The sequence below is a fragment of the Patiria miniata genome, unplaced genomic scaffold (assembly GCF_015706575.1).
Source record: "Patiria miniata isolate m_02_andy unplaced genomic scaffold, ASM1570657v1 HiC_scaffold_19, whole genome shotgun sequence".
Classification (NCBI taxonomy): domain Eukaryota; kingdom Metazoa; phylum Echinodermata; class Asteroidea; order Valvatida; family Asterinidae; genus Patiria; species Patiria miniata.
In genome coordinates this window covers 11,434,480-11,448,986 of record NW_024037057.1, presented here as the reverse complement: position 1 = coordinate 11,448,986, position 14,507 = coordinate 11,434,480, and the positions used below count along the sequence as shown (strand labels likewise).

The 14,507-nt window shown below is 40.9% G+C and overlaps 1 protein-coding gene across 1 annotated transcript in view; it reads left to right on the top strand.

The window, feature by feature from the left end:
* LOC119725793 (aerolysin-like protein) overlaps positions 1-12,477 on the top strand; it is a 28,377-nt gene extending 15,900 nt beyond the window's left edge. Inside the window, exon 2 of the mRNA XM_038197369.1 lies at positions 9,265-12,477. Within this exon, the coding sequence (XP_038053297.1) occupies positions 9,476-10,477 (1,002 nt within the window). The 5' untranslated portion in view covers positions 9,265-9,475 and the 3' untranslated portion in view covers positions 10,478-12,477. The remainder of the gene's footprint in view (positions 1-9,264) is intronic.
* The last annotated feature ends 2,030 nt before the right edge of the window (positions 12,478-14,507 follow it).

Below are 14,507 nucleotides of genomic sequence, written 5' to 3'. Positions count from 1 at the left end.
CTATTGAAGCACTCAAAATGATCCTGAAAATTAAAAGCTTAAAAATACAATTTTCCGATTTTCGAAGTCGGTAAAAAAAAAACATCATCAGAACCGATACTCACTGATATACAGAATTATGTTTTAACATGTAGGCATCGTCATTACAATTGGCATTTATGTTGCCGAATAAGGGCGCTATATAAGGTCGCCAAGTTGAAGATACACTCAGACGTGAAACCCAGTTTTTGAATACATTTTGCTATAATTCACAACATAACAGTTTAATTAAAATGAAAAATATGCCATATCTTTTCAGATTGAAGTCAAGTATCCAAATTTAATAATCGGGCTATTTCATTTGTTCGATACCCACAAAACAGCGTAACTACAGATATGACGATTCAATTACTTTTTCAATTTTTTAGCAAAGTAGTCACTTTACTCTTTAGAAAATGTAACTCGATTAACAATTGAAAAAAAAATGGTATTATATATTACTCTTTAAATTTATTAGTTTAGCTTGTGTGTACTGTTTTTGGTATGTTTAATAAGAGGGTGATCATCAAATTAGGCTAGATGTGTTACGTAATTTAATTTTTTTTATTTTGATTTTAAGCGAATATTACACTTTTATATACAACTTCGAGTTTATATTAAATATCAATCAATTGGCATCAGTAGAGGGATAATCGAGAAATGCTTTAATATCCGTGACAAACTGGTACTTATTCTATTTCTTTTGAAAGACTTACAGTATAAAGAAACGCAATAGAGGGCGCTAAATACGTGTATCATGAAGCAAGCTTAAAGGTTATTAACGAGTCGGGCGTATTTTTTTTAGAAAGCTAGGTAAAATCTTAATTTTTGGAACTTGCGAAGAGGAATGAAAGCAATGACATAAAGTTAGTTACAAATTAATACCAGTCTGCTCCGATGAATAATTCAACTTATGTGATTAAACATTTCCTAATTCTAAGCCACATTTAAACAAAAAAAATGAAAGTGAGGCTAGAATGCGTAAATAGCCAGGACCATCAATTCAACAGTGCTGTTCACAATTAATACAATACATTCAGGGAACATGACCAAAATGGCTTCCTCGTGAATTAGATCCAAATTGATACTCGAGAAATGCTTTGAAAATGTTAACAAACTATTCTACTATATTTTAACTGCCTTTTAGAATAAGCAAATTTAATAGAGGGCGCTGAATACTTTTATAATGTAGCTTAACATAGTAACACGATAATAGTCTTGATAAAAAAATGAATAGATAATAATACGTAGTTATGGAAATTATTATGCAAAAACATGCTTTCTCGCTCTGAATAGTAGAAGTAACATAGGCTTGTTTATTTAAATGTGAGTGTTTCGTGTCGAACAGTTTATGAATATTTTGGTAGTATATTAACACTGCTTGCTAATCTCTCAATCTAAATTTCCTTCTGCTTATTTAATTAGTGTTACAATAATGTTCACTTTTCTATAAAAAAAATGGTTAGATAAAATATGCATAACTTGTAGCATAGTTTTTGGGCTTAACGTGTTTATAAATTGTTTTGTTTGTAGATGGTGGATTTGTTTAAGTGTCATTGTTGCAATTGTATCAGAATGCGTGACATTCATTTTAAGGTCATGCCTTTATTTTTGATGAGTTAGTTTCATTGTCTACTATGTCATGATTGGGGCGCGCGGCTGTTGGCGCCACATGAATGGGAAAATTTACAGCAATTTAGGAACATGATAATGTGACACCCGTGGCACGAGCTTTGCGGTAGTTATTCTGCGAAATTCTAAAAGTCAAATAACTCCCTGATTTGTACATGAAGTTTCGTAGAAGTGTTGCTATAAACTGGACCAATCCATTCAACTCCCCCAAATGATATTTCAACCAACCATTCCAAAATTTAATGCGTAGCAAGGTCATTTAGAATTTTGTTTTTGCTCTGTTTTTTTTTTTTTTTTTTGAAGGGGGGACATATGTTTTTGAAAAGGGCACATGCACATCCATGCTATAATGTAGACGCGTATTGTTGTTTTTCTCCGGACACTTGGTCTCCGTAAAATCGAAAAGCAGGGGGGGGGGGGGGCTGGTACCATCTATCAATGGGGAAGCTGTTCAAAACCGACGGTAACGCACACTGAATGAGGGGCACAAAAAGGGACTTTTTAAGGGGCACTCTTTCAGAAACAAAAAGAAGTTATTTTGGTTTCAAATGAAGGGCACTATTTAATAATTCATTTGGATGGAAAAGGGCAGTGTTTACAAAATATTGGGGGAAATGCCCCTTCTCCCTTCACCCCACCCCACCCCCCCCCCTTGCTGGCTAAAGCTTATGCCTTAGAGTATGACCTTAAGTTATTAAATGACCATAGTAGCAAATCTGTACGGTATGTACAATATCAATATTTAAAAAAAAAGCTAGGAAATTGGCGCATGCATATCTTGTGAAGGAAGTACGGATAGCATTATGGGTAACTTATCATGACCCATTCGCATGCACGCTAAGATTAGTCAACAGCTGTAGCGCGATTGTGTGCGGCTGCTATACGTCCTAAGCACAGGCCACGCAAATTTTATCCAATCAAATTCCAAAGATAATCAGCCGTTCCCAACGTTGCAGGGCGGGTACGCGCGAAAACTGCAGATTGAACACGCAGGAAGATTATCTGACGCTTGGGGCGCTGTTCAATGCAGAGGCTAAACTGAGCTTCGCTCGTACCCCTGCCCTGCAAACAGGGAGCTGGGAAGGGCAGATAAGCTTCACAGAATCTTGTGGAGGAAGTGGGGATGGCATTCTGGATAATTTATTATGACCTGTGTATAAAGCATCTGGCTGCAGCTGTTTGCCAAGACCACGGTTAGCCAATGCGCACACATGCTATCCAAAACCTGTCTCATGGAAATGCATGACCACCGTACCGGATGTGATTTCTTTATCATTGCGGACCATGTGGACACATTGTGGACCATGTGGCGAATAATACTTTTACCCACACTGTCATCAGAGTCTCTAGTCTAAAGTGATTTTGGCATTGAATACAATATACTGTCAACGGGTCACTGCTGGGCAGTAACTTAAAAACTGATCCCCCTGGATCGGGTATGACTTTTGCAGATTGGAAAACAATTGGTATTTCTGACGCATGGGGGCGTTGCTCAATGAGGATGATTCGCTCACAACCCGCCAGCGCTGCAAACAGGAAGCTGGGAAGGGCTGATGAATTCACGCTCTAATTGGACAAATTTGCATGACCTGTGACCTGCACTTGATCACGTGCCACGACCCTGCAAGGTTTTAAACGGCCGTTAAGACTGAGTCACTCTTTCCAAATAATAAATGCTTATTTTTAATAAGCGTAATAATGTAGGGAAATCTGTCAAATGATATATCTGTTTTTTAAATCTTCCATTTCCGTCACTTGCTCAGACTCCGTTTCGAATTCACGAAGGATCAAATTGCATATTTAGTGTGCGACTTGAAAAGTGTCCACTTGGTCCGTAACGAAAAAGAATTCACATCCGGTATGGAATGTATGCATTTCTACGGAAAATGTTCGGATAGTGCTTGTGCACATTAGATAACCGTGGTCCTAAACAGTTGCAGCTAGATGTCTTTATATAGTCATGATCAGTTACCCAGAATGCCATCCCCACTTCTTTCACAAGATTGTGTGAAGCTCATCAGCCCTTCCCAGCTCCCTGTTTGAAGGGCAGGGGTACGAGCGAAAGCGGAGAACAGGAACAAAACAAAATCGTGTTCGAAAACAGCGCCCTCATTTTTCGAGTTACAGAGAAACATTTAAGTGCAATGTGAAATTCTACAGTAGACAAATGGGATGTCACATTTCCCTTGAAAACGACTTCTTGTTTTGCAGTTATTCATGCTCTCATTTTCTGCCGCTCTTTTGACGATTGGGAAAAAAAAACGCAATTCGGTTTCATTTACCCCCTTTCCACGGGAATTATAGTCAAATGTTTCATTGGGGTTCCTTGGATCCATAATGCTATGGGAGTTTCAAAACAGGTATTTGTTTTCCCTAGAACAAAACAAAACAAAACTTTCAAAAATAATTATCAAAAGGAACGTTACAAAATTGACTTATGATCTTTCCGTGCATATAGTCATTAGCAGTATCGACTAAAGTACTACAATGACTACAGGTAAAACGGTTCATTTTAATCTTGTATAGTGTATTTTCCTGGGGAAAAACACGTTGCATTGTGTATAGCGCCCTCTCTGGAAATCCCACCTATAATCCCTTGTCACTTGGCTTTAAAGGGACACCACAAATCGCGAATATTGTACGTCATTATTCACGACAACCAGATAATTCGCTTCTCGTTCACCGGTCGCAAGTATTTTGAGGTAACTTTTCACGTCAAGAATTCACGTTCGCTCTCTTCGCTGGCAAATTTTGACGTCATTATTCACGTCAAAATGTTACGTCTCGCAATCAGGTTGCAAATACTGACGTGATTATTCACCTCAAAAATAATTGTCGCGATCGCTCCCCGGTCGCAGGTATTATTGCCGTCAATATTCGCATCATAATTTCTTGAAGTTGTAATGATCTGGTATTCACTGTGGAAAACCCTGGCAGTTAAATAGGCCCGCCGCAAACACTTCACTCGTAGAGGATTAGATTTGCTTTATATGTTAATTCAGTGTTTGGCGCTAGTGGAGAAAAAAATGAGTATCGCTTTAAAGTATCAAACACTCGATTTAGCCTTGATTTTGGTTTGAACCTCTGCAGTATTTTGCAAAAGTTCATGAATAAAGAAAACATGCTCCTTTCACTTCAATTTGAAACCAGGCCAACTAGTGATTGATCGCACGGCATGAATGGAGACAATGCACAACAGCGCCGGCAGAGCCAGACTTGTTCACAAACAACCCAATGGTATACAAATATTGAGTGGCTCAGCGTGGAATGGGAGGAGTATTATCGCAAGGTAAAATCTGGACTTTTCCATTTCACGAGGCGAAGCCGAGTGAACTCAAAAAGTCCAGATTTTACCCAGCGATAATATTCCTCCCATTTCACAATTTAAAGCCACTCAATATTAAGTTGTTTTATATAACTGACATATAGATCCTTGTCATTTGATACATTTGAACTCTTTTTCAATACGAAACTGGAAAAAAATCTATTTCTCTAGTCCAAACCACCCCTTCACGAAAATGTTTGAACCCAACGCTGTAGCGCTGGCTCTTTGGAACAATACGCGCTACGCGCAAAGCTGAACGCGGACACCAGCATGCATTTGCACACAAATACCGCGTCATGATCCTAACTGTTGAATAGTATTTCCCATTCCCCATGGGCGGATAGTACTTTTTGAGCCGCGGCGTGAATGGGAGCAATAACAAATGTCATGTGATGTGAGTTCCACCAATCAAATGGCTAGGATCTGTATGTCAGTTATATAATAAAGATTATATAACTGACATACAGATCCTAGTCATTCATACATGACATTCGTTATTGCTCCCATTCACGCCGCGGCTCAAAAAGTACTATCCGCCCATGGGGAATGGGAAATATTATAACACCTCACCCACAGATTCTGTGTCTTGATTGGCCGAGAGCGAGTCACATGTTACTTTCTAATTTTGCTATCTTTCTGTGCATGGCCAAAAGTACTATGCGCATAGCAACCAAAGTACTATACCATTAGCAACCAAAGTACTATTTCCACGGCGCGGTATTCGTGTGCAAATGCATGCTGGTGTGCGCGTTGCGCGTTGTGCGTAGCGTGTATTATTCCAAAGAGATTGCGCCGCAGACTTGGGTTCAAACATTTTGTGAAGGGGTAGTTTTTAAGAGAGAGAAATACATTTTCCACCAATTTTGTGTTGAAATTAAAGTTTATTTCAGCTGTGTTTAGATTTAAATAATTTAAAATATTAAAATCAAGCAGAATCTTTGGGTGAAGTGTTATAAAACAAATATTGAATGCCTTATCTCGTGGTAAAGTAAAACTAGCCTCCCTCGGTGATCCATGGATCATTCTATTTTCCCTCGGCTTCGCCTCGGGAAAATAGAATGTCCATGGATCACCTCGGGAGGCTAGTTTTACTACACCACTCGAAGCATTCAATATTTGTATACTATTCAACAGTTAGGATCATGACGCGGTATTTGTGTGTAAATGCATGCTGGTGTGCGCGTTCAGCGTTGCGCGTAGCGCGTATTGTTCCAAAGAGCCAGCGCTACAGCGTTATGTTCAAACATTTTCGTGATGGGTTGGTTTGGAAGAGAGAAATATATTTTCCTTCAGTTTTGTATTGAAAAAAAAAGGTTCAAATATATCAAATGATAAAGATCTATATGTCAGTTATATAAAACAAATATTGAGTGGCTTTAAATTGTGAAATGGGAGGAATATTATCGCTCGGTAAAATCTGGACTTTTCCAGTTCACTCGGCTTCGCCTCGTGAAAAGGAAAAGTCCAGATTTTACCTCGCGATAATATTCCTCCCACTCCACGCTGAGCCACTCAATATTTGTATATCAGTGCACAATCGGTCCTCTACCCTCACAGGTACCAATTCATACATCTGGGTGGAGAGAGGCAGTCGTAGTAAAGTGTCTTGCCGAGGGGCACAAACACCATGTTCCTGGCAGGGTTCGAACCCACGCATTTGGACGTGTATATTTCCCTGCAATGGCGCCCCCTATGTTGTCCCTCTTTTGTTTGTACTTAAACTTGTTAGTTAGACCTCGCAAATGTTTTGTTCACTGTTGCCAAATTAGGGACCTTTGAGAATCGGGACCCGTATTATACAAATATTGAGTGGCTCAGCGTGGAAAGGGAGGAATATTATCGGAAGGTAAAATCTGGACTTTTCCATTTCACGAGGCGAAGCCGAGTGAAATGGAAAAGTCCAGATTTTACCGAGCGATAATATTCCTCCCATTTCACAATTTAAAGCCACTCAATATTTGTTTTATATAACTGACATATAGATCCTTGTCATTTGATATATTTGAACTTTTATTTCAATACAAACCTGGAGGAAAATGTATTTGTCTCTTCCAAACCACCCCTTCACGAAAATGTTTTAACCCAAAGCTGTAGCGCTGGCTCTTTGGAGCAATACGCGCTACGCGCAACGTTGAACGCGCACACCAGCATGCATTTGCACACAAATACCGCGTCATGATCCTAACTGTTGAATAGTATTTCCCATTCCCCATGGGCGGATAGTACTTTTTGAGCCGTGGCATGAATGAGAGCAATAACGAATGCCACGTGATGTGAGTTCCACCAATCAAATGATTAGGATATGTATGTCAGTTATATAATGTCCTCTATTGTTCAAAGTCCCCTACTGAATGCAAAAAACAAACTCACCATTGTATATCAGTCAAACGCAGTACACCGTAACCACTGGATAAGGGCATTATACAATTTGTTTGTCAAACCGTCCCAATGGGAGTACTGCGATACCGTCTAATGAAAGATAGCACAGGAAAAGAAATGATTCTCTCTGTGGCTCTATTAAAATGAGGAACCGGACAATGTTCTTGAGTAGATATCGGCAGAATTTAGTCTGTATTGGCGAAGACAGAAAATGACAAGACAATGTTAGCTGGTCTTCGACAATGAGTGAATGACGCAGCAAGGAGTGCCCGAAACCCGACGTTGAGGGCGCTCAGCTAATTTGAATATAAATAGCCTAAAGAGTCAAACCCAATAGGGACAAACCAAAAAAAAATAGAGGGGGGTGTATTTTTACACTCGTCACATCTCCTATTGTTTTTGTTTTTTTGTTTTTTTTAAGAAATGATGTTCAGATTGAATGTACGTTTACACCGCCCTAGGAAGAGGAAATTTTACTCAGTCACTTTAGGCCAAACAAAAAGTCTCCGGTTTCTGGTATGTGCGCGCGTCGCCGTAGCCATGCGCGTTGGCAAAATGATTTTTTTTTTTTAACGAAAGATGATGTCTCAAAACCGCCAAACTCACTGGTTTGACTGGAATCCTGCTGCTGCACAATTTTAACGTGTTTGTTTTTTAGATGGGGTTACGATCGAGGATAAGCTTTGTGTGGCCTCTCTGGACTCCCATTCTTTTGCACTAAGTTTCGTCCGGCACCATTTGCAGTCATCAGCCGACATTTGAAAAAAAAAACGGTACGAAAAAACAGCCACGTCGCCGCACCACTTTTGGGGCAAGCTGCATACCAGAAATCTGTGAGTTTTTTTGGCCTTAATTCAACTAGGTTCTTTTGCTTGTTATGCACACGGGGATCTCAACGAATAAAAACGCTGTCAGCGTGATTGATGATCGGGTGTATGCCTGTCATGTCATGGAAAAAAACGATTACAAAGAGTAAAGTTGTTGCAATGCAATGCAGAAAGTCAGCGGTAGAATCCAAAAGAAATATATAAAGCTATAAACCACACAAAGGATATTTAACCTAGATCCGAGACTGGGCCAGGCAGCCCAGACTCGGTCACAGGGTATGGAAAAAACGCTGTGACAGAAATCCCCTCTAGCAACATGTCTGGGATGGGGACTTAAACAATGGAAAAGTGATGAACCTATTAAGATATTATATTTACATTTTTGATGCTGTTGCTGTATCGGAGCAAATATGTGTTTTTCATGTCAGACCACATACCTACCTAATTTGCATGTGTAAGAGTTAGGAACGTGCAATTAAACGATTCACTACCAGGTTGAGCGATGCTGGGAGCGTACTTGTAGACACCACGGGAAAGAGGGTGAAAACGCTATGAAACTGTACCATCAGAAAACAAGTGAAATATTGTTGTGTAGGTCATCATATGGGTGCCAAAGTTCCAGCTTGTTGAAACTGTGTTGTTGAACCTGGTGTTCTGTTGTGGTATCCTTGTCGACTTCACTCCCACATACAAAGAGTTAAGATTATTCATCTTTTTGCAATAAACAAGGTTGCCAAATAAATATGATTTATGTCGTTCGGTGTATTTTTCATATTATAGTTCAAAACCAGGCCAACAGCTGATCAATCGCACGGCATGAATTGAGTCACAATGGCGCAGAACCAGACGTATTCACAAAATCACTGGCCAGGTCTATGACAGTTTTGCCCAGGGGTGTGCTGCGACGTCGCGTGCGATTCCTCAATAAACCGATGCTTTTCGCTAAACATGCAACCATATGTACGATTTAATTGTTCATTGTAGAAGGGGTAAAGGCAACCAAATCAAACGGTAGGCACTCTTTGCACAAGGCCAGCAATAAGGACACGTGACTGCTAACAGTTTCCTTTAATTGGTCGATAGATCAAGTGGGGAATCGGTGATAACCGCTGATTGGTCAGTGCGGAATCGGGTGATGTTCCATGTTTGGGCAATAAAACTAGGGTGGTCTGTCTAGTCTAGGCACTCTGATCTGAGCATCAGCTGACTGAACTTCAAACTCCCAAAACTCGTCAGATCGCCATCTGATCAGACAACAATTTCCCTGACAGAATCCAAAGTCGTCAGTACAACCATGCCTTCTCTCGTACCATTCAGCGATATCAACACCAAGATCTTCTGCACCAATCAGGCCTCGGGTGGCTCCGGTGGCAAAGCGAAGACCTTCATCAAGATGGACACTGGCGCGGTCATGACCAAGATCCAGGCTTGGAAGGAAGACTGGCGGATCCGAGGCGTGGAGATGACGATGAGCGACGGCACGCAACAGCTCTTCGGTTCCCGGACTGGGTCCGGGTCCTTGTTCACACTTAACTCCGGGGAGACGCTGAGGAGGCTTAACATCCAGGCGAGCGGCCAGAAGAGCTCTGGGGGCTACGTCCGACTCGGTGCCATCTGGATGGAGACCAGCCAAGGCCGAAGCTGGGGGATCTTCTCTCGATACCTGACCGAGGATGGCAGGTACTGGTACGACATGCCTAATTCCGGGATCGTCTGTGGGATGTTCGGGAAGTACGGCGACGATGTGGACTGCCTGGGCTTCGCTGTGATGAACCCCATCGAGAGGGCTCGCCTGGTGAACGTCACCTATCCTAATCTGGACCTGAAGGTGGTGGCCGACACTCCGACAATCGTGGCATCCAACGAGTACAGCAACGGCACGTCTGTGAACCAGTCCTACACACTCACCGGAGAAAAGACCGTGACGACCGAGCGATCATGGAGCGTGACCACCGGCTTCGAGATGTCCTATTCTGTTTCTGTGTCAGCCAGCATCCCTCAGGTGGCCGATATCGAGGCTAGCACGTCATGGACTCTTAGTTCGGAAACAACGCACAGCCGATCGGAGACCATCAGTGAGGAGCAAGGCTGGGAATGGCCAATCGTCTGCCCACCGTACATGCGTATCCGTGCTTCGGGCACCATGTACCAGGACAGCATCGACAACGCCTACGAAGCCAAGGTCCACATCGACTTAAAGAACGGCCAAGACTACGAGTACGCGGTGAAAGGCATCTATGAGGGCATGAACGTTAGACATGGCCTCCTGAAAGTTGAGGAACTTGGGCCTCCCTAAACTGATGCTTAGTGGACCTTGATCCAAGTCTGGGTTTGAATTTTTTTCACTCTTACACCTACAACTTAAGACCAAATTAAATTTAGTCTTCTATGACGACAACTGTTTGTTGAATTTTACAGAATTTCTAACCCAAACTATTGATAAAGCACAACCTAATTTTGCGTAGTTGCAATTCTCACCCTTTCTTGGGTAAAATTAACCAAGGCAATTTTTCAGTGTACGCGCGAAAATGACGTTTCCACAGTCTCCTTTCAAAATATGACGATTTAAGATGTAAATTCGATTTTTAGCACAAGTGAATACTGTAGTCTTTAGGAACATTAAAGTACAGCCAACTTTGTTTAATATGTGGGGAAATGGTGTATATGCTGCTTTTTGTAAAAGTTAAGCTTAACTATTTAGTGTGATATGATTACGTAATTGTATTTTGTTTTTGTTTTTCAACGTTTTGATATTTAGTGGCCTTTTATATACTGCACACTCCATACACGAGGAATGCTTAAAAATACACAACAATTGCTTTTGCTGTAATTTTCAGAAATGGGTGGTTTTTGGGAATTAGTGTTTCATAGCTAATATTGTTAAGGTTTTGTACTCGTAGATGCTGGAAAATCCAAGAAATATAATCCTGTTTTTGTAGTCTGGTTCCCCGATCACTCTTAAATTGAAATGGACCAGCGTTGGAAAATTGATACAAAAAATACCATGTCTTGAAAATGTCAGCCCACCTGATGCTATGATTTTACAGGATACTTCCAGTCCAGTATTTAGTAATAATTTGCTGTATTTCTTATGTTTGAAAATGTTGTATATTCTCTTTAAACCTTTTGCATATTAAACTGGTACACAACTATTGTATTCGATGTTTTAGAGAACGTCTTGTAGATCATGTGACATGTGTTTACAAAAGTGGATGTTGTGGTCATGTGATGCCAACAGTCAGTCACGTGATACCAACGTTATCTTTAGCACTGCATGTATATTAGTTTTAATGTGATGGGTTTAAAAGTGTACGCATATATTGTTTAATGAGGGCCAAGTAACATGTAGAGAAGCTGCTTAAATGTGTGGGTTGTTAGTGGCGGGTTTTCTATCTGCAGCACACATCGTCCATGGATCATGATTATTCAGCTAGTTCGATGTTTATTCATAAGAAAATAACAATGATGTCACACCATTGCTATCACTCAGTCATGCATATACATTACAGCATTTCAAAGGACGGCCTTCGTACAGCTGCCACAGTGGCCTAGTAGATAGTGGAATGAACTATTAAAGATCTGTGGTTCGAATCCATGTCAATTTTCATCAAATAGTTTTGTTGATTGGGATAAGTGTGAAGGGAAAACACTACGAGAACACAGCGTGATACATATCATAGGCACTATCTAATTTCATTTTGAGAGATATAGCAATGTACGAACATGATAACGGGACACCCTTATATGGTATAGGAGGCTATGCGGCGTTATTCCTCAAAATTAGAACAATAAAGTAACTACTTGTTTATATATGAATTAGCGACATCATGGAATTGTTGCCTGAAAGTGAGGGATCCATTCAGCTCCGCCAATAACCATTTGACATTAGTCTGATCATTGAATGACCTTTGACCCAAATCTGTGATCATTAGGATTAGGCTCGTACAATACCCCAAAAAGGGCTAGGAAATTGGCTGTAGAATGCAGGAGAAAATCAGTATGACCCTTGACCCTTGCTGAACCCTGACCCAATGATTAAGCATAACATGAATGATCCCGGAGGGTAGTGATGATGACTGCAACAAAAAGAACAATCGTCCCCGGGGCATATTTTATTTCCAACCTCGTTTCTAATGACAGTGGGTAGTGTGGGAACGTACTGCTCGACACCATGGGAACGAGGTTGACCGCAATCGGCCAACCGTTGTTGGAGAGGCATTTTTATACCCACACTATATCATCAGAGTCTCTAGTCTAATTTGATTTTTGTTACTGAATATATTAACTGACGACATAACACTCCTGGCTGTAACTTGAATATTATTCCCCCTGGACCATGTATGACTTCCGAAGAGTGGAAAAGCGGGCCGGCATTGGTATTTTCTGACACATGGCGGCTCTATTCAATGCAAAGAACTGGGCCAAAGATGAAAATCCAAAAAACAAATCTTTTCGAAAATATTGCCCTCTTTTTGCCAATTATAGAGAAACATCAAAACGAATTTCGTCAGTGTCGGCAAAAATGGGATGTCACATTACCTTTCAAAACGACTTTGTATGTGCTGCTGCTCTATTTGACGACTGAAGAAGAAAAAAAAATGACTCGGTTTCATTTGCCCCTTTCCACGAGAATAATAGTCTTTTTGTTTTTTGGGGGGTTCCTTGGTTCCATGAGGCTATGGGAGTTTCAAGACAGGGACTTTTTCCCCGTCGAAACCGCAAACAAAAGTTCCAAAATTAATTATCAAAACTAACGTTACTAAATTGACTTATGATCTGTCGTACACATAGTCATTTACACTATTGCCTAAAGTACTCCAAGGACTAAAGGCAAAACAGTTCGATTTAATCTTATCCTAGAAGAATGCAATGACTTCATTGTGTATAGCGCCCTCTCTGGTAATCCCGAACATAGGCCCTAGTTAGTTGGGGGACCTTATAACCCTAGCCCCGTCCGCCTTAAACATCGCCCTGCTGGTTAGATGGCACGCAATACAATTATAGATTTTAACAAATATTAAAATGTCATTTTAGCCTCTGAAGAAGAACTTGCTAAGTTCGCAACGTCAGGCCACATTAATTTTTAGATTTATATATTTCAGGTCCACCCAGTCAGTAAGCAGTTTGCAGCAGTCTTACTTTTTTCCCAAATATTAAAATGAGTAAAATAATACTGTGGGCAAAATGAATAAATAAAAACGTGTTCGATGATCCAAAATTGCTTCCTAAGGCCAAAAAAAAAGTCTCCGGTTTCTGGTATGCGCGCGCGTCGCCGTAGCCATGCACGTCGGCAAAATGAAAAAGCTTTTTTTCGAATAAAAGATGATGTCTCAAAACCGCCAAACTCACTGGTTTGACTGGAATCCTGCTGCTGCACAATTTTAACGTGTTTTTAGATTGGGTTATGGTCGAGAATAAGCTTTATGTGGCCTCTCTGGACTCCCATATATTTGCACTAAGTTTAGTCGGGCACCATTTGCAGTCATCAGCACGCATTTGAAGCCAAAAAATAAGTTAAAAAAAAAAAAAAAAGCCGCGTCTACGCACCACTTTTTGGGCAAGCTCCATACCAGAAACCGGAGACTTTTTTTTTTTTTGGCCTAAACTATTGTAGTTCTGTGCCTTTTAAAAACATATCAATGCGTTGTGGGCTTTTGATGGACCCTGGCCTTGTCATGCTTCACGAAGTACGTCGAGGGCCCACCGAGGCCCGAGGCCTGATTGGTGCAGAAGATCTTGGTGTCGATTTCGATGAAAGTTACGAGACGAGGCATGATTTTATTGACGACTTTTTATTGTATCAGTGGAATTGTGGTCTGCTTACACGAACACGTCTTGCGCGTTTTGGGAGTTTCAGTCATCAGTTGCTCAGCTAAGAGTGCCCAAACTAGATAGACTACCCCGGGTTTATTGGCTAAGAATATTGCACATCACCTGACTCCGACCGACCAATCAGCGGTTATCACCGATTCCCTACTTGATCCATCGACCAATAAAGCTGTTTGCAGTCACGTGTCCTTGACGCTGGTCTTGTTTAAAGAATTCAAACAACAATTATTGCACACTTATGGTTGCATGTTTAGCGACAAGCATCAGCTAGTATTGGGGAATCTCACACGACGTCGAAGCTCACCCTGGGCGAAACTGCCATTGACCCGGCCGTGTTTTTGTGTGAATACGCTTGGCTCTGCCCTGTGGAGCACTTCATGCCGTGTGAGGATAAGTCGTTAGCCCGGCCTGGTTTTGATTTGTTTTTAATACAAACCGAAAAGCATAAATCATATTGGCGGCCTTAATTGTTTATTGCCCCAAAATAATCTTAACCC